At 48.7% G+C, this 21,282-nt stretch overlaps 9 protein-coding genes across 9 annotated transcripts; 5 read left to right on the top strand and 4 right to left on the bottom strand.

Annotated features, from left to right (window-relative positions):
- Nucleotides 1-1,451: 1,451 nt before the first annotated feature.
- On the top strand, nucleotides 1,452-2,524 carry PADG_05203 (peptidylprolyl isomerase ESS1; the record flags this gene model as incomplete). Its single annotated transcript, XM_010762332.1, has 4 exons — nucleotides 1,452-1,454; nucleotides 1,570-2,012; nucleotides 2,120-2,236; nucleotides 2,434-2,524. The coding sequence occupies 4 exons, from the start codon at nucleotides 1,452-1,454 to the stop codon at nucleotides 2,522-2,524; spliced, it is 654 nt and encodes a 217-aa protein (XP_010760634.1).
- A 1,902-nt stretch (nucleotides 2,525-4,426) lies between these two features.
- On the top strand, nucleotides 4,427-5,041 carry PADG_05201 (uncharacterized protein; the record flags this gene model as incomplete). The annotated part of the gene is made up of 1 exon (XM_010762331.1): nucleotides 4,427-5,041. The coding sequence occupies one exon, from the start codon at nucleotides 4,427-4,429 to the stop codon at nucleotides 5,039-5,041; it is 615 nt and encodes a 204-aa protein (XP_010760633.1).
- Nucleotides 5,042-6,246: 1,205 nt separating this feature from the next.
- On the bottom strand, nucleotides 6,247-9,267 carry PADG_05200 (uncharacterized protein; the record flags this gene model as incomplete). Its single annotated transcript, XM_010762619.1, has 4 exons — nucleotides 6,247-6,316; nucleotides 6,379-6,554; nucleotides 6,646-8,820; nucleotides 8,887-9,267. 4 exons carry the CDS (start codon nucleotides 9,265-9,267, stop codon nucleotides 6,247-6,249), a joined length of 2,802 nt encoding a protein of 933 aa, XP_010760921.1.
- Nucleotides 9,268-9,679: 412 nt separating this feature from the next.
- Nucleotides 9,680-10,532, top strand: PADG_05199 (nuclear cap-binding protein subunit 2; the record flags this gene model as incomplete). Its single annotated transcript, XM_010762618.1, has 5 exons — nucleotides 9,680-9,733; nucleotides 9,818-9,909; nucleotides 9,990-10,034; nucleotides 10,124-10,315; nucleotides 10,403-10,532. The coding sequence occupies 5 exons, from the start codon at nucleotides 9,680-9,682 to the stop codon at nucleotides 10,530-10,532; spliced, it is 513 nt and encodes a 170-aa protein (XP_010760920.1).
- Nucleotides 10,533-10,709: 177 nt separating this feature from the next.
- PADG_05198 (pyridoxal 5'-phosphate synthase, glutaminase subunit Pdx2) lies at nucleotides 10,710-11,652 on the bottom strand (the record flags this gene model as incomplete). Its single annotated transcript, XM_010762330.1, has 2 exons — nucleotides 10,710-11,307; nucleotides 11,411-11,652. The coding sequence occupies 2 exons, from the start codon at nucleotides 11,650-11,652 to the stop codon at nucleotides 10,710-10,712; spliced, it is 840 nt and encodes a 279-aa protein (XP_010760632.1).
- Nucleotides 11,653-12,078: 426 nt separating this feature from the next.
- Nucleotides 12,079-13,227, top strand: PADG_05197 (uncharacterized protein; the record flags this gene model as incomplete). The annotated part of the gene is made up of 1 exon (XM_010762617.1): nucleotides 12,079-13,227. One exon carries the CDS (start codon nucleotides 12,079-12,081, stop codon nucleotides 13,225-13,227), a length of 1,149 nt encoding a protein of 382 aa, XP_010760919.1.
- A 1,253-nt stretch (nucleotides 13,228-14,480) lies between these two features.
- PADG_05196 (1-acylglycerol-3-phosphate O-acyltransferase SLC1) lies at nucleotides 14,481-15,555 on the bottom strand (the record flags this gene model as incomplete). Its single annotated transcript, XM_010762616.1, has 2 exons — nucleotides 14,481-14,680; nucleotides 14,844-15,555. 2 exons carry the CDS (start codon nucleotides 15,553-15,555, stop codon nucleotides 14,481-14,483), a joined length of 912 nt encoding a protein of 303 aa, XP_010760918.1.
- A 659-nt stretch (nucleotides 15,556-16,214) lies between these two features.
- On the bottom strand, nucleotides 16,215-17,650 carry PADG_05195 (uncharacterized protein; the record flags this gene model as incomplete). The annotated part of the gene is made up of 2 exons (XM_010762615.1): nucleotides 16,215-17,263; nucleotides 17,311-17,650. The coding sequence occupies 2 exons, from the start codon at nucleotides 17,648-17,650 to the stop codon at nucleotides 16,215-16,217; spliced, it is 1,389 nt and encodes a 462-aa protein (XP_010760917.1).
- Nucleotides 17,651-18,062: 412 nt separating this feature from the next.
- On the top strand, nucleotides 18,063-21,193 carry PADG_05194 (uncharacterized protein; the record flags this gene model as incomplete). The annotated part of the gene is made up of 3 exons (XM_010762614.1): nucleotides 18,063-18,631; nucleotides 18,696-19,663; nucleotides 19,734-21,193. The coding sequence occupies 3 exons, from the start codon at nucleotides 18,063-18,065 to the stop codon at nucleotides 21,191-21,193; spliced, it is 2,997 nt and encodes a 998-aa protein (XP_010760916.1).
- Between the last annotated feature and the right edge of the window lie 89 nt (nucleotides 21,194-21,282).

Genomic DNA, 21,282 nt, shown 5'->3' with positions numbered 1-21,282 from the left:
CGGAAGTATCTAAATTGCTGCTTGAGGACTTCTAGGAAGTAATTAGTCCTTGTGGTCGTAAGGGACGGTTTTGGGACGGAAGAGGTTGAAGTTGCCTCAATATATAGATTAAACACGGGTAACTATAGCGCTGGCACCCCAGATAACAATTTATTGGAGGGGGGATGTGCTTGAACAGTGGGCTGAACTCAACTCTGACTTGATCGCGGGGCGCTTAAATCATCGATGATTAAAACGCAGCCCGAGGTGACAACAGTCCCTGATCGATTTGCATAGGCATGAATCCCAAATCCCGCAAAGAAACTCCAATATCTTATACGCCACGATTCGAGCCTACTTCCCACGACTTCGAAACTACGTCATTTTCTCTATACCATATTCTGTCTGTTAACAAGGCTTTGTGAAGAGAGCCATTGGGGAAATTATCAAGAATGGCGTGGCAATCACGCTTCCCGTTGCCACCAAGACGACACACCGGACTCGTCCTGACGCGGCTCTTGGTGAGGCGATGCAGACATAGATTGAGTTACCACAGATATTTGTTCTAGGTAAACACACGAGATTCATGACAAGAGCGCATATTTGGAAAGAGTCTAACCGATGAACCTCGGGGAGTCCACGCACACGTATCCGCCAGACACTCGCGAGCACATTACCGTTGCGTGCTCTAGTGCTGAAGAAACAATCCACGACAAGACATAACCCAACCAAGCATTGAAGGTAGAGAGGGAGGTTGGATGCCTTTGAAACTCCAAAGGCGATGAATATTTTGGTGCGGAAAGAGAGGAGCATTGTATGTCCTGAGTGTGCATTTCGGTTCAACAATGAGATAGGATTATTCTGCTGGCACGATTGAAGTAGATAGTTATCCTTGAATGAAGAGTGCTCGACGATCTACCCAAGCATGGGGCAAGGTGCCACCTGTGTCGCGTCAGATCTGAAGCAACCACCATGGCACACTTCGTGTGTATTTACCCTGCTAGACAGATTCATTCGATCTGTGAGGGTTCTAATGAGAGTCATTTTCAGAGATCAGCGATTCGGGACATCGCGACATGTACTCGGAAGAAGCCTCCAGGTCCAAGTTCCCAAATATTTCACTCGATGCATTCAAAATCTTGGAGAAGTGACAAAGAGAGAGTAACCATCTTTTTGTGCGTCAATGGTACGTGTTTGCCGGAGAAGGTTTTTATCTTGGTCATAGAGATGTCTGGGTACCCAGGTACTTAACCGACTCCGGCCAAGTGGCCTACGCGACCCACCCATCCAGCCTTGGAACTCATGGTTTATTCACTTGAATCTGACAGTGAAAGTGAAAGCAAGATTAGATGTACATACATTCCTTTCGCCAATAACTAATACTTCCTCATCTATAGATGGAATGCCAGCAGTAGCCCCTTCATTGTAACATTGACTGTCTCCCCGCCCTCTCCAACGAACATTTTGACATCATGGTAAGCATGCGCCCAATCTCCCATCTCACCCGCGCCCCCTCATACCACACAACCCCAACCCCCCAACCCTCCACATCCTGCGCGCAGCTGACAACTCCAAACAACAATCCCCCAGATCAACCAATCCGAGACCGGCCTCCCCTCCGGCTGGGAAGTTCGACACTCCAACTCCAAAAACCTCCCATACTACTTCAACCCCATCACCAAGGAATCGAGATGGGAACCCCCCTCCAACACTGACACCGAAAAACTCAAAGAATACATGGCTCAACACCACAGCGGGCTCGCAGAGCGTAATAATGCCGCCACCGAAGCCATCAGCTCGGGTGCGGGCTCGAGCTCAGCCGATGGCAAGATTCGCGCCAGCCATCTCCTAATCAAGCATCAAGGTAGTCGCCGGCCGAGTAGCTGGCGGGAGGCGGAGATTACGCGGTCCAAGGAGGAGGCGCTGGAGATTCTGAGAAGGCATGAAGAGAGCATTCGATCGGGGGAGAAGACGTTGGGGGATATTGCGATGTCGGAATCGGATTGTAGTAGTGCGAGGAAGAGGGGTGATTTGTTAGTGTTTCCCCCCCCCCCCCTCCCTCCATCCCTTTATTTTATTTTATTTTATTTTTGCGCATGGGAAATTGCGGTGACTGATGGATTTGGTTGATTTTTTTTAGGGGATTTTTCGGTCGAGGCGAGATGCAGGCTGAATTCGAAGAAGCTGCGTTTGCTCTTGAACCGGGACAGCTTAGTGGGATTGTGGAGACGGCTTCAGGGGTTCATCTTATTGAGCGGTATGTCCATCCATGCCGTTACATTCCTCTCCCTCCCCCTCTGCTTTGTTAAAATCTCTTTCCTGCGTATCCACGCGCCATGTATTAGGGGCTGTATACTAATGTCGCGATATAGATTGCAGTGAATGTGAATATTTGCTTTTTTGGACAGCAATACCACAAAAAAATGAATGTTGTTTTTTCTTCTCTGTAACTAGGACAATCAGAACAATTGCACAAGTATTAAGTCCTACTACTATGCACAGCTATGTGTTCTTAATTCTGATAACCACTATGATACCCGCATAAGAGTTGCCTGGTGGAACTTGTTGACCAGTCCTCACTTCTCTAATCCACGACCATCTCATTTACCTCTCATCTCAACATTACCTCATTCTCCCTCTCTGTCGGAGGGTGCAGATTTTTAATCGTTGAGAAGTTTACCCACTACAGACAACTAAATAGCCATCCCGACTGGGCACCTTTTTCTTTTACTCTCTCGTCATTCTCCTGGCCTCCACGTGGGGTGCTGGAGCTTCAATAAAGCTACTGAACGTGGTTATCCTGCCGTTTTCTCTCATCAGCAAATACAAAAGAGATCCCCGAACAGTATTGGGAAATGCATGGCTGACCAACATTCCGAAAAGCGTCTTGCTGTGCCGCCGAGGTTTTCTCTATCACGAACCCGGTGCCTGAGATGCTACACGGCACTTTGACCGAGGAGTTTGGAAGTGATCTTCCCCTTTCTAGTGAACACATCTGAGATCCCTTGTCACATTTACCCGACGCAGATGTGAATACCATTACGGGGGTACAACCTGCCAACGTCAGAGGGTTATCAACCGGGAAGAAGGTTACCCAGGTGCCTCCTCCCAGCCCAAGTCCGATCTCTGTCCCGATGTGCCCAGTATGACCTAGGGTATACAGCACCATCACACCCCTCTTCCCGGCCTGGAAGTACATCTTTCAGGAGAAGGGGGCAAAGCAAGCAATCAAGGGTCCACATGTGTGTATAGCGCATAACACTGGTATATTTTACTATTTCCTTTTCCCCTTTCTGTATTCTGTTTTCTGTTGCCTGTGTTCTCTGTTCTGTGCTTTCTTCTCTGCTCATTCTTTTTACGCAGATGCTGATGATGTTTCTGCTGTGAGTTACTTACTGTACAGGGCTTCAAGATAGCTGTCAGTTGTATATTGAAACATGACTGACTCTTGCTGAAAATTTGCCGCAGAGAGATCTGAGAGATGTGGGAAACAGAAAGAAATGTGCACTTTGTTTTGCGGTTTTATATTCTTCAATGTACCCGATATCTTCTGTCCAATACTGAGTTGCTTGTGTTCAAATGTACTACTACTACTACTACTATTACAACAGGCAACAGGGGAGTGACAGACAGTGCTTGCTTGAAAAGACCAACTTAGAATGTATCCTTTATTCTATTTCAAGGAACTGATGTTTTTTGATGCATTTCTCTCCTCTTCCTTTTTCCCCATCCCCCTCCTTTTCTTCAGTGCGGGCTTTCACAGCGCGACAAATGCTGATGCTGGTGTTATTGATATCCTACCGCAGATGTTCATTCCATGACTTTCCTTTTTCTATGATTATCTACAGTCCGGTTTCAGCAGTGAGAAAGGACACGACCACGACCTCCTTGGTTTTTTGCTATATTCTTTAAATAGCGGATTCCGGTGATGATGACATCTTTCCGTCCTTTTGCTTCTCTCTTACCATATAGGATAGGGGCACTCTCTATCTTGGTGGTTCATGGTATCCCCAACACATTGGTTGTTCCCCTTAAACGATATTCTTGCTCCCCGGCAACGCCCCTTTTGTCTGCTGCATTTTTTTTTCTTTTTTCGAGTGTAATATTGCTTCACGTCGCCCAGAAAGGTCTCGAAAGCTCACCACGCGAAATCCCCCCCTCGAGAATCTGTTGCGCTCTGATTTTACAAATCTCTACTCTCCTTTCCTAAAAACCCAAACAAACGGAATATACAGTCCAATCTCTTCAAAGGTATCTATTATCACTTCCCCGTACCAACGCTCCAAGCCTTTCTCCTCACCTAAATCTTACACCTCCTGACCCCTGACCCCTGACCCCTAACAGCCATCACCAACCCACCACCCTCTCGCCCACAATGATAGAAACCCCAGGTCCCTACCTCTTCTACAAACACAAACACCCCCTCCCCAAACATCTCCTCTCCGTCATGCCCGCCCCATACCGACACGCCGCGATAGAAGCTGAAAGAACCGGCGGAGCAAGCTTCAGCCGCTTCCGCTTCCTCCAAAGCATCTTCGGTGAGCATTACTACTACACCGCCTCCCCAAATGACCTGGAATCCTTCAATAAACACAAGACCTCCGTACACCGCCTCCTCAACTGGAAGGTTCAGCGTCTACCCAAATATTCCGTCTATAATGCCCCCATCCTCGGCCTACGAAAGTACGAAAACGAATTCCTGTTCGGGGCAGCGAAGATTCCGCGCTTCGTGGTGAATTTGCGCTTTAATCAAAGTGCGTATGAGGAGTTTACGGCTCAGTTTGAGGCGGCGAAACATCGGTTTTTGAACGGGACTTATATGACGTGGTTAAATGCTAAAAAGGTCATGGATAATCTGATGGCGAATCCATACTCGTTAATGCCTGTGCCAGAGAAGCTGATGGTTCGGGAGTGGTGGGACAAATTTGCGGAGGACGTGGGGCAGTGGGAGGAGGAGCTTGACGCGCTGGTATTACCAAAGTGGGAGTTTGTTGTGCAGAAGTTGCAGGCCCTTGAAGAGGAAGCTGTGGATTTTGAGGGGGAGTGGGATCTATGGTGCTGAAGGGGTTAATCTCCTCCTCTGCCACCCTTTTTTGTGTGTGTGTGTGTGTGTGCTTTTGTTTCTTGTCGTCTCTTTCTGGAACTGGTTACGGGAGGAAGGATAGTGTGAAGCTTGATTTGATTTACGCTTCAGTCAAGCGATCTTTGTCCCGCCTTTGACCGTGGTTATTACGGAGGGGTTTTCACTGGCGTTTTCACTTTCGATTGAGATACCCCCATCAGGAAGAGGCATGCATGCGTGATATATGGAGTTCTAGGGAGATAACCATTTGGCAAACAGCATCAATCAAGCCAGGGGTTTTCAGTGGAACATGTGGCGTGTGTGCTGTACAAACTTCAGATGTGGATGAACTAGCTCGCTGCTGTTCTTGATAAATAAATGAATTAGTGAAATGATAACCTTTGGCTGAAAGAAATACAGTTTAAACACAGAGTACTGGATTTATATTCTTCTTTGTTCTTCCTGATGTCTGCTTTATCGAATTCCCCTTAAAACTGTCCCAGATCTACAGTTGCACGGACAGTGACGTCTAAGGTGTTTTTTTTTTTTTTCCTTTCGGGTGTTTCCAGGGGTTTGCATCGCCTTTGCTCAAACCCAAGCAGAAGACTGAAAACTGTCATCTACGGAAGAGACAGAATGAAATTTTCCCCATGAGAGAATTTCGACACACTTTTTTACTGGAGAGGTGAGGTGTCCGTATTTTAATGCATGGAACGTAGAGGGGATGAAATGGGAACTACGTTGGTCGTAGATCTGCGATTGTAGATTTGTTCATAAAAAGAGGATCTCGAGAAACCACAAACCCGTAGTTCAGGTCAGATGTTCATTTCCCCCACCCCAAAACTCCCTCTCCTTTTCGTATTTAGGATTCAGAAAGGCACAAAACAAAACATGGGATATAATTCCTACTTCTTCCTTCAGAAAATTAGGAAACAGAAACAACGCAAAATGTGATTACACGCCCGAAGAGGGGAAGGGGGAAAGCCTCCCCATCGAAGATGAATAAAAAATAAGAAAAATGTGTGGGCATCTGCGGAAAAGAAGATGGTGGGAATTTAGCCAGTTATAAATACAAACAAAATCCCAAGTGTTGCAACAAGCGTGCAATACCTCTGGAAGGAGTAACAACAACAAAAAGAAAGAATGCTAACAATATAACACACAAAACGGAGGGCGTAAATGCAAGAATCAACTTTCCTTTTTTACTAGTCGATCCCATTAATGCTCATGGTAAGCCGATCCAATCTCGCCGTAATTGCATCGATGACGGCAGATCTGCGAAGGCTCGAAATTAGTCTATGATGCTATAAGCGTGTATATTTGTTTCAGTAACTCACTCTCGTTCAACCATGTTCATTGCATCAACGATTTTAGCCCGTTGAAGACGCTGCGGGATCTTGGGGTGATGACTGATGGGGGGACCTGGTGTTGAGGGTGCGTGGGGCGTTGATGATGCTGTTTCTTCCGAGATACGGGATACCTCTGCAAGCAGATTTCTGGCGAGGGATTGGGCCTTTTTAGGTGGACATGTTAAATACAATTCGGAACTGAAAATAAAACCCAAGGGAGGAGGAAAGGGAGGAAATGGACAAAATATTAGTTACAATTTGCATCCTATGGGCCAATTCACCAACCCTCTCCGTATCCCCATCTCCCTCTCCGTCTCTCTCTTTCTCACCGAGGAAAACAGAAAGCCTATCAACCTCGCCAATCCACCCCTTTTCCTTATCACTCATCGGCCTGCCGCCCGACTTCGCCAACTTGCTCCGAATACTATTATACCGTTCCACCAGCTGCTTCTGTCTAGATTCTGCCGCAGCCATCCTGAAACTTAGAGGGTGCTCATTTCGCTCAAGGGTTTTCTCGATGTGGCTTTGATCCTGACCTTGACTTTCATTCTGACCGTGACCAATGCCATCGGATATATTGTTGATCCTCTCCGCAATTTCCGCGAGTTGGCTTAATTGGTCTTGCATCTCACCTTGTAACCGCTCGCAACGGCGAAAGAGATCCGACGCAGCTCGCTCCAGGGAACTGGTATGGGCGCTGAGAACTCTGTGTGCGGCGGTAATGAGGTCCAGCGTCGATGGGGAGAGTCGGACTGGCTCTTTGAGGGTGTGTCTGTGGCCGTGCGCGACGTTCTTCTCAATAAAGGAGGCAAGGGGAGATGGGGTGTAGAAGATAGATGGTGGCTGATAGGCGATGCGACGGTGGGGGATGAGCAATGGCTGTTGGGAGGAATCTGTTTCGAAGGGGGGTAGTTCGTTCGCTAATGGGAAATCGGAGTAGAATGGTGAATCGAGGACCACGGCGTGAATGCGGGAAGTGGTGTGTGCTAGTAATAGGTAGCCTAGGTCATAGTCGTAGAGAACTAGGCAGTTTGGGAGATGTTCGGGTTCGGATGAAGGAGTAGCCAGGGATTCCTGGTCGGTCACTTGGATTATTTGTTCTCGTAGTGTCATCGATCCGTCACAAAGAACCTTGATGCGGAATTCAGAGCCGGCGGGGTCGGTTGACTGAAATTCTGCTTCGAGTCTCTCGGCCCAAGAGGATAAAGAGAGGAAAGTAACATTGTTCGCAGAAGTAATAAAGAAGTTATACCGAGAGTGGGCATCTTCGGTAAACAGTGGCCAGGACTTTGGATTTTGGTACTTCTCCTTAACTGTCTCCAAGGACTCTAATAATAATAGCTCTTGTGGATAAGACACTGGAGTGGTAAATGTCCCTTTGTGTGATTTGGGAAGCCATTGACCTTCCACTCCATCCAACTCAAGGCAAATATGGACCCTACCCGTGGCAGTGGCAAGGCATATAACTGTTGCTGACACACCCTCCTGAGGAGTCTTCTCTGCTTGATAGGCCTCTTCCCCGGACATCAAATCTTCGAAGTCCGTCTTTGCTGCAATAACCAAAATATCCGTGAGATCTAGCTCATCTAGATCATCACCAAGTTCAAAATGAAACGGCCCTTGCAATCGTGGGATGGCACTGAAGTTCGCTGGACGAGAACGAATCTCAGACATTGATGAAATCCCAAAATCTTCAGGGAGAGGCAGAGGTTCTTGGTTGTCAATTTCTTGAAGCCAATCATATTGCTGTTGGGCAGCTGTATACTCCTCCTTAGATTCAGACGGGTCATTTTGAAAGCTTGTCAGTCTATGAACAATAGACGACGTCAAGGATGGAATAGCAACAGAAGGAACTTGCCACTTTGAGGGCAGTAGTGGACACAACGCATAGACATCCCCTGGTCGCATGGCAACCCACAACGTCATTGGAGCCCATGCATCTTCGTCCTCGTAGCCATGGCCACCAAAGCAAGCCGATGCAACCTCCATATCAAATAAATCCGCAGAGAAGCCCTTGTTGTGACCAAATCCAGATGGCGCAAAGTCCTCCTCTATGGATGTCCCATCCACCAGCTTTTTCAGATCAACAGCAATCGTTGGCCTGTCAAATGACCAATGGTTATTCCTATCAATCTCCCATACACGGACTGCTGCATCTTGGGTAACTGTGATGAGGCATCCGCCTTGATTGTCGCATATCCCCAACGGGTGCCACAGGGCAGATATCACGGGAGATTCAGGAATAACGTGCGTTGTAGGGCCTAATTGGAATGTCTTTAGCCTCAGTGGGGAGTAATCTGGACCTGAGAGGTGGGAGGGATCTGGCAAGACGGCGATATGGACGGTATGAGGCGTGATGATGGCGAGGAAGCTTCCATTTGGAGAGATGATTAGTTGCGTTATCTGCCCATACACTGGTATAGCAAGAACCTGTAACAAAGATTAGTGAAAGACCCCTAAAATACGTAGGTATAGCTTATCCGTTGATCTTCTCACTCTATAAAATGACGTCCGCTGCTTGTCCACAGTTTGCCCGGGGGAGTTCGCGTCCTCCGCCAACGGTGAGCTCCTCTCGCTCTCCTGGGCCCGGGACGTCTCATTTCTTTTCCGCCGCACTTCAGCCTGCCATTCGTTCTTCAACGTAGAGAGATCTGACCACCGAATCTGGTTATCCACGACCGCGAAGATCTCAGTCCCTCTTCGCGCCTGAGTCCTCTTGGGTCCTACGTAAGGCTGATGGCGCGTGTCGTTGGCAGCCTTGCTTTTGGCAATGGGGCTTGCGTGCAAGGAAGGTTCTGATCCTGAGCTTAAAAAAAAGCTGGATCCGGGAGAGGGTCTGGAAAGCCAGGGAGGAGAGTAGTCGATGATTTTCGGCATGGCTGCGGGCGGGGGTTGTTGCACCTTGCCCGAGGAGGTTCGTATATATACAGAGCAGCTTGGTACGACGAATAGCGCCAGGTGATTATGTAGTTAGTTATAGGATTGAGCACGGGAGCAAGAATAATAGGTTCCACTCCCCAGCTACTGTAGTTGTTGTTATTTATGAAGCTATACTCGTCCGTACCTGGGTAGCGCCTCGAAAGTCAGAAGTTTTGTCTGCTAGGTTTATTTTCTGTAGTTATTTAAATAGTTGGAGCGCCAAGACATGAGCTCAGTCCTTTCAAAGATCTTCAACTTCGACTTATCTCAATCCAAACTCGACCGGCGCAACCTCTGATCAAAGAGCATCACAATCTCGTATACGCTTTATACGGCAGCTATATACATATACCCACAGTATTCAGACATAATGCGACCCACTATTGAGAGACTGGATAAGCCCAGCGCTTACTATTTATCGAAGGTATGCCTTTTCCATCCTTTGTTCTCCGCTCCATGTACACCTTTTATGGAGTATTTTTCTAATCGAAGATCTTGGTTTTGGCAGAATAAACGGAGAAAGTTTGGTGATCGGGATGGAACCCAAGAGGACCCCGTTGACCCCTTGAAGGATGCTACTACGCTCTATGTTGGGAATCTGTATGTCTGTCTATTTACCCTTCGATTCTAGCTGGCAATATGGGTTCTGCTCAAACAGTCGCTTAACACATATGCAACAGCTCATTCTACACGACGGAGGAACAGATACACGAGCTTTTCGCCAAGTATGTGGGATAGATTCTTATTCACAATCGGCAATGGGCCCCCGCGAACTCTTTAACTTGGGCATTATTAACGATGAAAATAATGCTAGATGCGGAGAGATCAAACGGCTAGTCATGGGCCTTGATCGATTTGCGAAAACACCCTGCGGCTTCTGCTTCGTAGAATACTATACTCACCAAGATGCGCTGGACTGCATGAAATATATTGGGGGTACTAAACTGGATGAGCGGATAATTCGGACAGATCTGGACCCTGGGTTCCAGGAAGGGCGGCAGTATGGGTAAGTTTAATGCGCTTGGGAAAAGTTCAAAGAATGGGATTTTTTATTTACCTAAAGTATACTGTTTGACTAACTAATGTTTCACAGACGGGGTAAATCTGGTGGCCAGGTTCGGGATGAGTACAGAGATGAATACGATCCAGGACGCGGGGGTTATGGCCGCGCCATTGCTGACGAGCGGAGAAAGGAAGAAGAGGAGTACGGGAAAGGTAGGTAAGATATTACCTCTAAGTAACTTCGTAAGGATTAGGCGCAGGTCAGGTGTTATTTTAAAATGAGATTGTTATTCTACATTACACAATTGGAAAGAAATTTTTACTATCAACTATCCAAATGGCGAATATACAAGGAAGGCCGGTTCATTTGCCGCGAGGTACTATCATCATTCTCGCCATCATTTTTCGGGATCCCAGGATTTCAGCACCGCATTCTCAACCTGTCGCAGCCACCAGATATGGATCCGGGGATCATCTGTCAACTCTGGATGGAAACTAGTACCAAAAACATTACCCTGCTTCACAGCAACAATATCCCCAGCATCCGCCTCAGCCTCGATATCCACCCCCGCCCCAGTAAGCCTGGTCGCCCTACCCGGTAGTTTCGCCAGCACGTCGACGTGATTGCTCATCACTTTCAGTGCAGCTGGATCCTCCGTCTGCCGCGATGGTGCAACTACCGTCCCCTCCCTCCTCTGCTCTTCAACCTGGACACCGTCTTCAAACGAAAGAACTTTCTCTACCACGGGTGCGCGGATAAATACTCCCATGAAGCTGGCTGGGGAGGATCCGTTACGGGCCTCCTGGCATACTTCGGACAAAAACGGCAAATTCACCGGTGCCTGAAAACTCTCCGCCTGTCTACCGAAATGGTTCCTGTTTACGCGCACGTCAAGACCACCAATGAGCTCCTGGCCACCCTTCTTTGTCCGATTTGCCGACTCCGCAAGTAAAATTAGTCCCGCGCATGTGCCCCATGTCGGTCGACGGTGGAGCCTAATTGCAATAGAAAAAAAAATATATCTTCTGTTAGTTTTGACCAATTGCAGATAATACCACCAACCAATTTTCTGTAAGAACGAAATGAACCGAAACTCACTTGACAAAGTCCCTCAGCGGATCGAGTAATTGAGACCTAGCAGCAACCAGTGAGATGGTCGTGCTCTCTCCACCAGGGATAATTAAGCCGTCGCAACTGTCCAGCTGTGCTGGTGTACGAACTTCAATAAATTTCCATTTTTTAGGGTCGTCGGGCGATAGGGTTGTTGCGGCTTTGTGTAGGAGTTTTAGATGCTCGTAGAATGCGCCTTGGAGGGCCAGAACTCCCACGGTAAGTGTCATTGCATTGTTGTATGCCGTGAGTCAAACATCCCATGGAGCGGGAAGGTTTTTATTTGGGGAGAATGACTGCGCCAGGCGTTTCTGCCACCGCCTTCGGATCAGATAAGATCTCTCGGCAGATCGGATTAACTAGATAAGGCGCAGGTCGCTTTTTCACAGCATTTCAACGTCAGACAACAAAAGCGTTGCGATAGCATACAGCTATCTATCTAGAGATGCACTCTTTAGGTAGAGGTTGCATTTAAATATACGCATGTTTTGAAATCTGGCTGACAGTTCCTGGGGGTTGATCTTCTCCAAAATGCATGCAGGTCTGATTTTGTTCTGATCTTCGCAATGGCAGCTCTATCTTGCGCTTGCAAATCTTCCGTCCTATAATACTCTATTTATATATATATATATATATATTGATTTCTCTTAACCACCATGACTTTATTACCATCTACACTCCCATCTCCTTCACCTCCCCCGACTCTAACAAGATGGTACATTGACACCCGACCCCTAACGGCTTCTACCCAATCCCTCCCCCTCCTGACCACCCTCCAAGAATCAGACCAAACAACCATAAAGGCCTTCCACCACCTCTCAGACCGCCATATGTCCCTCGCCTCCTATCTGCTAAAATATCTCTTCATCCACCGTACATGTCATGTCCCCTGGAATCAAATCATTATCAGCCGCACTCCAGCCCCGCATAAAAGACCATGCTATGTACCCTTGGAGCAGCAGCATCAACAACAACAACAGTGGTCATCAGGAGGTGATAGTAAATATAAAAACACCCCAACCGGGACCCCAACCAACATCGAATTCAACGTCAGCCACCAAACCTCCCTCATTGCATTGGCAGGATGCGTCATACCCACCCCACCCAGTGATGAAAATACGATAGCTCAACCCTGCTTCAAAAGCGTAAACAACAAAACTAACACAGCCAACAACACCCCCCAAATCGGCATCGACATAACCTGCACGAATGACCCATCCCGCCGTAACCGCGGGCCCCCAAAGACCAAAGCCGAACTGCACGCCTTCATCGATATTTTCTCCGAGATCTTTTCGCAGAACGAATTGGATGCCATGAAGGCGGATCCTAGAAGTAGCAGCAGCAACATGAGCCTGCAAGACTACATCACTAGCAGTCTCCGCCTCTTCTACACCTACTGGGCCCTAAAGGAAGCCTATATAAAAATGACCGGCGAAGCCCTCCTGGCCCCCTGGCTGCGCGATCTGGAATTCAGGAACGTAGTTGTTCCGACTCCCCCGGCCAAACCTCCGCCAACGACTTCAACCTCAACCGCCTCGTTGGCCTGGGGCGTACCTGAGACCGGTGTCAGGGCCGTCATGTATGGTCAGGAGGTGCCTGAGGTGCGTTTGGAGGTTGTGGCGTGTGAGGAGGAGTATATTGTTGCGACGGCGGGGAGGGGGGGTGGATTTGGGAATTGTGTGGGTAGAGAGGAGGATGGGGGAGGGATGGGGAAGGTGAGGGCGAGGTGGGAGGAGTTTGTTCGTGTGGATGTTGAGAGGGATGTTGGGCCGTGTGCAAGGGGGGAGTGTGGGTGTTTATATTGAGGGGGTTGGTGATGTCGGTTCATAGACGAACGAAGAGGGAGAGGGGGGGGAGTTTCGGGGGTTGATGGTTAGATGGCCTTCTTACATATGACGACTTCTGCACCTTATTTGTCTTGATGGGTAGTGTATCCGCGAAGATATAACCACACACTTTTGGCGCAACAGATACATATAAATTCGTTATTAATACCTATTTGATTCCTATTTTCAGAAACTCCCAACTTAATTGTGGTCAGATCTGGCCTATTGAGAGCATTGAAAGCATTAATAATAAGTATATGATTGACAATGCCATCCCTGTATTTAATTAGTCGTTAATATACCCATATTGTCCATCTATCAGTCTATTCATGGTATCAATGAATGTACATACATGCAGATGGAAGCACAGCCTGGGACTGAAAATCAACCGCTCAAACAGGATGGGAAGGGGAATAAAAAGGCAAGAAGACTAAAAACGAGGGCAACCCCAGAACGCACTGGAAATGCATACGTATATAGCAACAAGGTGAATGTGTGATGTTGGGAAGAGAAACAACAAATGATTAAAGTAGGAACCAGAAATTGAAAATATGGGGAAATTGGGGTATCTCCCGTTCCATGAGTTAAATGAACAACCAAAAGGTAGAAGGATTTCGAACACACATTAGTGGGAGGATGGTATTAGGGGGGAATTTTTGATATAGTGTGAAGAAGGATAAAAGGGTGTAAGGGGCGCAAGCATTGAGATGAGACGCATGATCGAGGGTATGAGAAGGAAGAAGGGGAAGAGGGGAATGAAAAAGGAGGAGATATGAAGATGAACCGCCTCTTTTAGCGGCTCTGTTTCAGCGACAGGGCCAACGCCAGGTTAATATTTTCGTCTCCTCTTGCGCCGGGTGGTAGAGATAGAAGGTATAGTGAGCAATTGATTTCCACTCTCAACCCCGGGGATCCACGTTGCATATATAACGTTTTTCTCCATTTCGTACGTAAGGAAAGAAGGGGGAAAGGGAGAAAAAGGAAAACAAAACACCATCTATTCGTCTGGAGGTGCTGGTATCAATAAGAAACGATGGCATTATACAATCATAACTGCTATGTCATGTCAATGCAAGCGGGTTTATTCGTCCGAAATGTCTCCTTTTTCCTTCCTCCCCTTAACTCCGGTCCCGCTGAAAGAAGGTCCACATGGTGAGAGTGTGAAATATATAATGGATTCGCATAGAAAGGAATAAATCTAGGTTGGCCACTTCTCCCATTTGAATATCATTCTAAGTCTCAATGGCAGTCGAGGAAGCATGGGCCGGCATCTCGATAGGGGCGGCAGAAGACGACGATGAACTGTCTACAAGCCGCGTTTGTCTAGTCTTGTACATCTCTTGGATAACCTCAAGCATTGAATCGCGGGTTTTCTTCGTTAGTTCGTCTACATCGCTTGATTGTAGGTTTTTCGTGCTGATTGGTGGGAGGACTTGAATTCCAGCCCGAGGAGACAAGAGCAACATTAGCCAAATATGCTCAAATTGAAGGAAAGGAGAAAACACGAAAACACGTCCAGGATGAGATTTCAAAGACAAGAAAAAGGGGAATGTGAAAAGGAGGAAGATGAAAAAGAAACAGAGAAAAATACACACCTTTAACACGAATCTCCCCAGCCTCAAACCGCATTTTCTTCACATCCAACACATGCGCATAATTCTCCGCCACAATTGGCACAATATCCACCCCAGCCTTAACCGCCAAATGAAACGCCCCTTTCTTAAAGGGCAACAGAATCGGCTGATCCGAATAGCTCCTCGTCCCCTCCGGGAAGATAAAAACACTCTGCCTCTCGCTGCGCATATGCTCCGCCGCACCATCAAACGCCTTCAATGCCGTCTCCCTGTTCGCCCGATCGATAAACACGGTGCCAGACATCGTCATAAACCATCCCAAAACCGGCACGTGCGACAGCGACTTCTTGGCCGTGACACTGCAATACTGCGGGAAAATGGCCCCGAGCAACAACACATCCAGTTCCGTCTGGTGATTGGAGATGAACACCGCCGGCCGGGTCTTGAGGTACTCCGCGCCGGAGACGATCTCGAAGCGCGAGCCGGTGCACAGCCGCATAGTCCACTTGAAGGCGCAGGCGACGGTCCATTGCGACAGGCCGCCGTAGCCGGTTAGGCGGAGGAGGAAGGAGGCGACGACGCCATAGGAGGCGCAGGCGATGAGACAAGCGTAGGATGCTAGGCAGCGGGCGAAGAAGCCGGCGCGCGGGACTTTGAGCGAGAGGCCGAAGAGGGAGACGGTAACGGCGATGTAGGAGGTGATACCGGTCAGGACGTAGGAGAGGATTGCCATGGTTTTGTGGGGTTTTTATTTTTGAGATTTCGGATTTTGGATTGGGGAGGGGTAGGATGGGGGTTGGAGGTGTAAATAGTCAGTTCTTTGCTGTGTGGTGCGATGCGTGTTGGTGGTCATTGGACGCATTTTTTTTTGTGTGTGGGGATATTTTGAACCTGCGTGACGTGCATGTGGGGTCTTGGGGGAACGAACCCGGCTCATGATCAATATATGGGAAAAGAGGAAAGAAAATAAATATACTCTAACTAACTGGACAGCATGGAAAGAAAGCACCGATTGCTCTGAGAACTATCTCCGTATTTACAGTGAGAATAATCTACTCCGTCTCCCAATGATTTGTCTCCGTACATGCAAATTCCATCCGTCACGATCACACTTAGCTTGCCCAACCGGCCATCCTCCGACCGGGCGCTTCATCCTGTAAGAGTGCTGCTCCCTTTACTTTCCGGAGGGCCGAAGTAATACCTGGGGATCATCAGTACTTAAAAACTGGGGGGTTTGTGAGTCTCCCCCTATATACAAATCCATACGTGAGAGGTAAGTGGTTCACGGAGTGATACCTATTAGTTAGGAAAGAAGAAGAGGAGGAGGAGGAGGAGGAGAAAAGAGGCATTAGGTATTTTAAATTAATAGTTCAAATATGATTAATTCTTCTATTAAGCACACTCGCCCTCCCCAGTTTTGTGTAGTTCACTCAGTATCTCTTCGATTTCTCTAGGGTCACAAATGGCCCACACCCCTCCACCCCGCGCGGGAACCTTGCCCACCTCCTTTCCCACGAGGTTTCTCCCAACTTTGCCAGGTCCAATGCCAATCCACCGTTTCACCCCCCGTTCTTGATCAAGGTATCTGATGCTATCCCACCACCTCACAGTCTCCACACACTGTCGCGAGAGCAGGTGCTTCAGGTTTTCCTTCGACTGGAAGGGTACACCAGACACGTTTGAGACGCAGGGTATGAGAGAAGGTGAAAAATGGACGTCCACCTGTTCAAGGGCCTGCCGCATGTAATCGGCCGCGGGTTTCATGACCGGGCTATGAAAGGGGCTGTCACTCCGCAGTCGCACGGCCCTGGGATCATGTCCCGAAAACTGCCGAAGCTGGACCAGCAGATATTTGATCCGCTCAATGCTCCCGCTGAGCACGATTTGGTTTTTCGAGTTGATATTCGCTATCGAAACTTGCTGGATCGGCGGTATCCCGTATCGTGAATCGTCATTCGAGCCCTGCGAGCCATGATCCACGAATTCGCGAATCGTCGTAATCAAGTCGGACAAGCGATCCGGCTCGCAGACCAGCGCGACCATCCCATATGTTTCCCCGGTAAGTGACCTTGCGTTGGCGGTGCACTGGGCCATTATATCTGCCCTGCGCCGGACCATTTTGAGCGCCGGCTCGTAGTCGAGGTAACCCCCCGCCACCAGAGCAGCGTACTCGCCCAGGCTGTGGCCCAGGGTCACATCGATGCGCGATGCGGTGTCAAACCCAAAATGCTCATTCAGTACACGGAGGATCATTATCGACATGGCCATTATGGCAGGTTGGGAATTCTCCGTCCGGTTCAGTTTGGAGTTCGGCCCGTGCGATATTATGGTTGAGAGGCGGAAGTCTAGGATGCTATCCATCTCCTCCAGGAATGGTTTGACGGTGGATGGGAACGCCTCAAGCCAGGTGTTTGTCATCCCGACACGCTGGACGCCATGGCCTATTGAGACTCAGCAGTGATAAGAGAAGGCGGGCATGAATGCAAACCAGGAAAGAAAAGCGCCGTGTGGAGAGGCACAGGCACTTTTGTTGATGAAGAGCCAGCGGGGGGGTTAGATATGATCATAGCATCAACCCTCTCAGCCCTATCAGCCCGCGCTGGGCGATGGCAGGAGGACGAAGGGCGATGGTGGCATCTTGGAAGCTTTGCCTGGCAGCAGCGTGTGGCTAGTCGGAGTGGAGTGCGGAACGAGGACACCATGAATAAGATATGCGACGTGGTAGATGGACCATCGGATTGATTGATGAGGGATGTCTCCTGCAAAACACCTTCAGTATTTGCATGCGCTCGCAGATGGGGGATTGTATAGTTAATTAATGGGAACATTTGTTAGCGAGAGCAGAGAAAAATCAAGTCGGACGCCGCGTGTGAATACGAGTTGCTCTAACGTCAAGCGAGGGACAAGCACAGCATCAAGCACGGTACGGTACGGTACGGTACGGTATTAAACCTGAGGGTTTTTATCATATGTTGGGAATGTCCCCGGTAGGGCGCACCGCAGCCGCCCCCTGCGCACTCCCGCTCCAACCTCCCAAGACGAAGTTCTCGTTGTTGGTTCTTGAATTCTCTCTTGCAGGGTGTATGCATCCACAGGGTCCGAGTGCAAAATATAATCTCTTAGAGTGGCCTTCTGGTAGATTCCTCTAGACCCTTTTATCATCATCTTCGTCTTCTCCTTCTTCGCCTTACTATGCGGATGAGCAGAACCTCTGTCCCAATGTAAGCCTAGGGGACGACCATGGACGAGTCCGAACCCAAGGTGACGACGACCGAGGGCTGGATCCCAACCAGTGATGGATCTGAATCTAGGCCACCAAGACGGGAGGATTTTGCAGAGAGTGCAGCTGGCGCGGCAGGATCTTCCCAATCCCAATCCCGATCTGCGTTTATCCAGAGCTCTCTCCTAGACCAATGCCTACGATATCTCGCATCCGCTAACCATGCCACTCTGGCTGCTTTAGGCGGAGCTCTCCTTGCCATTATATATTTGCTCCCGGGGAGACTTGCTCTAGTGTTATTCGGCGTATCCGTGGGTGTCACGCTTCATGCCGCATGGGACGGTTACAAAGAGACCGGAGATGAAGTTGTGAAATCAAGCCTCTCCCTAAGGCGACGAGAGCTTGGTATTGAGGTGATTTCCAGAGTCCTGCGTTGGCGCGAAACTACAATTGCAGATACTCTCAGTGAATCCAGCAATCCTATAGACAAATCGATTAATCACAAAGAGCCAGACTTTGCGGGTTTCCAGCCCGCAACAGCTGCTGCTCTGGATTCCCTGACTGACGCTATCATTCGAGACTACGTCCAGTAAGCAATGCAACATACACCACCTCCTCTAACAAAACTCCAACTAACTTAGATTTGCCCGTAGGTGGTGGTACGGGCCGCTTCTAATTACGGAAAGGGCATTTCCGCAGTCCTGCCGTTCGAGCCTGACCCGATTTATCATCTCTATATCCGCTCACCTCTCACGCAAAAGGCCGGCTGATATCTTCCTCCATTTCGTCACCAACGCCGCATCCATCGCTGTTGTATTCCTAAACGAATTTTCCGCCGCCTTCGAGTCCGCCCCGAGCAATTCGACATGGGAGGATGTCATTTCTTCGTACCTTAAAGAATACCCCGAAAGTAATCTAGCGAATGTTTTATCAACCGACCAACAACGTGCGAAGCTCCGACTCGTTGCAACCGACACTATAAAGTCTTTTCTTGAGCCTGATTTATACAACTGTGAACCAGTCCAGATCTTTCTTCGTGAGGTGTTCTCGGATATCATACTGGAAAGCGTAATTGAGAATTGCTCAAAACCGGAATGGATCAATGGGTGGATTGTGCGGCTTCTGGAAGAAGGGGAGCCGGAATTGATGAATGCAATCGATATTGGCGTTGATAGGGCACGACAAGAAGAAATGCAGGCTTTTGCTGCCCGCTCTTTGAGTGATGTTGATAACAGTAGTATGTCTGAAGATTCTACAGAACAGGATATTGTTGAAAACTTAAAAAGAGGGAACGAAAACAAGGGCTTGACTAAGGCGCAATTAGAAATGGAAGAGGCTGAAAAGGAAGCAAAGCGCCTAAGTGCTCTCATTGCCGTCAGCAATGCTTACAAGAGTGGCGGACAGCCAACGATGAACGAAACTGGCAGCGATCCGGATCCGGATCCCGATCCCGATACACACACCATATCCTCTAAAGTTTTCGATCCACTAGTGCCTTCTATCTTAACCGATGACCACCGAAGTAGTAATGACTCGGCAAGATCCGAGATGTCAAGGGATTCTAAGGAACTACTCGGAGACGTTCGAAACTCAATGCATGAGTCGCCCTCGAAACAAGAAGGTATAGTCCAAAACCGAATGCCGCTGTTGAAAACAACTTCCTCCGCTTCCAAACTAACTTGATCTCCCAGACTTAATTCAAACGATTCTCCTCGGTGCTTCTGTATCAATCGTCGATGACACTCTCCCAAACGACAAAGGAAAAATGCGCGTGAAACCTTCGGACGACTATTTGTTGCAAATTGAACCCTTCGGCTCCAGGATCCCGGGCTGGGTCATCGCCAGAAAATATTCCGATTTCGAAGCCCTCCATGAAGTTCTGCGCCGCATATCCGTTGTGTCCGGTGTATCTGACTTCGTAGAACAGCACAAAGAGCTACCGCCGTGGAAAGGTCAGTATAAACTAGACCTACGGCAAAACCTTGAACGTTATCTTCAACACGCTCTAAGCTTTGAGCGGCTCGCTAGCTGCGAGGCTATGAAGCGGTTTCTCGAAAAGGAACGGGGGGGCCTGGGGGCGTCATCGTTAAATGGGGCTGGGAAAGTTGGATTTTCTTTCCCCAGCCAGGCAGTGTTTGAAAACATGGGTAAGGGCGTGCTGGAGGTCCTGAGCAATGCTCCGAAAGGGATGGCTGGGGGTGGCAAGGCTGTGCTCGAAGGTGTTACGGGAGTGTTTGGAGCCAATATTGCCCATCGGAAGCGGTCCATCGAGCTCGAGGCTACGAAATTGGGGCAAGTTCAGTCTGTTTCGTGTTCAAGTTCTCAACATGATATTGCTCTTGATGTTGGATCAAGCGAAAATGGATCTGCTGAGAGATCCCCGGTCTATGTTACGCATATTCAGGACGGGAACGCGACTCTTAAGAGGGACCCGGTGGCTCAAGCATCTCCTTCTCCATCTAGCGAACATATTGATGAGAATCAAGAAATTTCTCCTGTAGGCGGCGAGAAACGCAACCAAGCACCCACTACCATATCATCTAATCCTGCCGATCAAATAGACAGTGTTGCAGCCCTAGCTCCTGCTAAGTCTGAACCAAGCACGGAGCCCCGCAAATCCGCCCCTAAACCTCCTTCAGGGGAACCGCGCACTACATCTCTTTTCGAGGAAGAGATCACCGTCGCAGTCGAGCTCTTATTCGCTGTCATCAACGAGCTATACGCCCTATCCTCCGTCTGGGCCATCCGCAAGAAACTATTGAATGCAGCAAAGTCATTCCTACTCCGGCCCGGCAATCCACACATCGAGGCCATTCGCCTCCTCGTCCAGAAATCGATCATTGAATCTAATGCCTCCGACGATGCTGTGGCAGCTCGCATCACCGTCCTGCGCCAAAATGCGCTTCCGACCGAAGATGAACTGAAACAGTGGCCTCCTGCTCTGACTGAGGACGAGAAGAATGAGCTACGCGTCAAGGCGCGGAGGTTGCTGGTGACAAGGGGCATGCCGCATGCTCTTACGAGTATTATGGGGCATTCGGCGACGGTGGAGGCGTTGGGGCATGTTTTTGATTCGCTGCAGGTTAGCCGTGTGGCTCGGGGGTTTATTTTCGCTCTGATGCTTCAGGCCTTGAAGGCTGTGATACAATAGATCGATTCGGAATATATACACCGTAGATATAGGAGCGGTTATTGATATTGATTACTAGTTATCCTTGTGAGAATACCTCCATAGGGTTT

Source organism: Paracoccidioides brasiliensis (assembly GCF_000150735.1).
Source record: "Paracoccidioides brasiliensis Pb18 unplaced genomic scaffold supercont2.6, whole genome shotgun sequence".
Lineage (NCBI taxonomy): Eukaryota > Fungi > Ascomycota > Eurotiomycetes > Onygenales > Ajellomycetaceae > Paracoccidioides > Paracoccidioides brasiliensis.
The sequence above is the reverse complement of the archived record's forward strand: the minus strand, read 5'-3'. Positions and strand labels throughout refer to the sequence as shown.